Source organism: Cyprinodon variegatus, unplaced genomic scaffold (genome assembly GCF_000732505.1).
Source record: "Cyprinodon variegatus isolate N-32 unplaced genomic scaffold, C_variegatus-1.0 Scaffold823, whole genome shotgun sequence".
Lineage (NCBI taxonomy): Eukaryota > Metazoa > Chordata > Actinopteri > Cyprinodontiformes > Cyprinodontidae > Cyprinodon > Cyprinodon variegatus.
The window spans coordinates 43,889-45,284 of record NW_015151276.1 but is presented as its reverse complement, the minus strand read 5'-3'; the positions used below and the strand labels follow the sequence as shown (position 1 = coordinate 45,284).

Here is a 1,396-nt window from a genome sequence, read left to right as displayed (position 1 = left end):
AGATACAAAAGGCAACTGTCAACCAGCTCCACAGGCGGCCCCGTCCAGGAAACACACAGCCAGAGAAGAGGAATAAACTAAAGTTTTAGTAAGTTGAGTCGCTCCAGGTTGGTGGTTCTGTGTTTCACAGGAAATGACCTCTAGAGATAATATCTGTTGGAAAATAAATGACGAATTAAAGCCAAAGGGAATTTGAACGGATCCAACTGGAAAGATCCAACTTTGAACACAATTTAGAAAAGATTTTATGTTCAACTTAAAAAAATTTGATTGACAAGTATCTTTTTATCACCAGTTGAAATTTTGGTTTATTTTCTTTTGATTTGCAATGAGTCTTCTAAACTATTTCTATTAAATGTTTTGACTCAATGTTCATGTTTTTACTTTTTCATTTATATATAAATACAAAACATTTTGAGTAATTATGTCTTAAACTTTAGAGATATTGTTCATTTATTTCTAATGCCCAGATTTGACTAAAATGTTTCTTTGCCAGCTTCTTCTTAATTCAGTTTTAATGTTTAGTCTAAATTACATTTATTAATTACACTTATTCCATTCTCTAGCTCCAGTCAAAGTTGGAGCAACAATATGTTTTATTTTCTGAAAATGGACGGCTGAAACAGATGTTTAAAGAACTAAACAATAACATCAGTAGGGAGGATTTAAGACCTTTATTTTTAAATTAAAATGACTCACTCAAGAGCTGCTCTCAGGTTGGTGATGTCTTCTTTGAGTTTAAGATTCTCTTTCCTCAGGTTGGTCATCTCTCCAGCTATAAGCGCCCCCAAAAAACAAATGAACATAAATCAGATATTTGTGATTAAGCCAACAGGATTTTTATTAAATCAAGAGATTTTTAGAGGAATTTAAAAGAAACATAATACCGAGGAGAGAGATGTGCTGCAGGCTCTGTATTTGGGAGGCTTCATATTCCTGCTGTCTTTGCTTGGCGACCTCCTGAGTTACCGTGCATCTGTCGCACAGCCCGGCTCTCAGTCTGAGCACAAGGCAGAGCAAAAGCAGGAATTAAAGACATGCAAGGCTCACCTTGGAAAAGCCAGCCTCTTCCTCCTCTTCACCCATTCAAGGAGCTTTTTTCATCTAGGTTTATCATATTATCTGAACACACATTTTTTAGAGGATCAGCTGATAAGTTGGGATTTCTGTAAAACTCTCCAGATTTGATGGCAGAAAAAGGTAAAATTATTTAACCTGATCTTATGTGAAAACAGCTCCAAACTAAAACTGCTCTCCATTAATATCAGATCAAACCCATTGAAATCAATTCAGTTTATTCCTATAGCTTCAATTCACATCATGTCATCTCAGGGAGCTGGCTCGGAGCTCGTCTGCCTGGCTGTTTGTTTCCTGGACGGGGCCGCCTGTGGAGCTG

The 1,396-nt window shown here is 36.7% G+C and overlaps 1 protein-coding gene across 1 annotated transcript in view; it reads right to left on the bottom strand.

Annotated features, from left to right (window-relative positions):
• The window catches only part of LOC107098931 (DNA endonuclease RBBP8-like), a 30,450-nt gene that overhangs the window by 17,183 nt on the left and 11,871 nt on the right, over nt 1-1,396 (bottom strand). The window contains exons 6-8 of the mRNA XM_015396827.1: nt 1,051-1,074; nt 888-1,000; nt 700-775 (exon numbers count right to left, since the gene is read on the bottom strand). Coding sequence (XP_015252313.1) covers nt 700-775; nt 888-1,000; nt 1,051-1,074 — 213 coding nt within the window. The remainder of the gene's footprint in view (nt 1-699; nt 776-887; nt 1,001-1,050; nt 1,075-1,396) is intronic.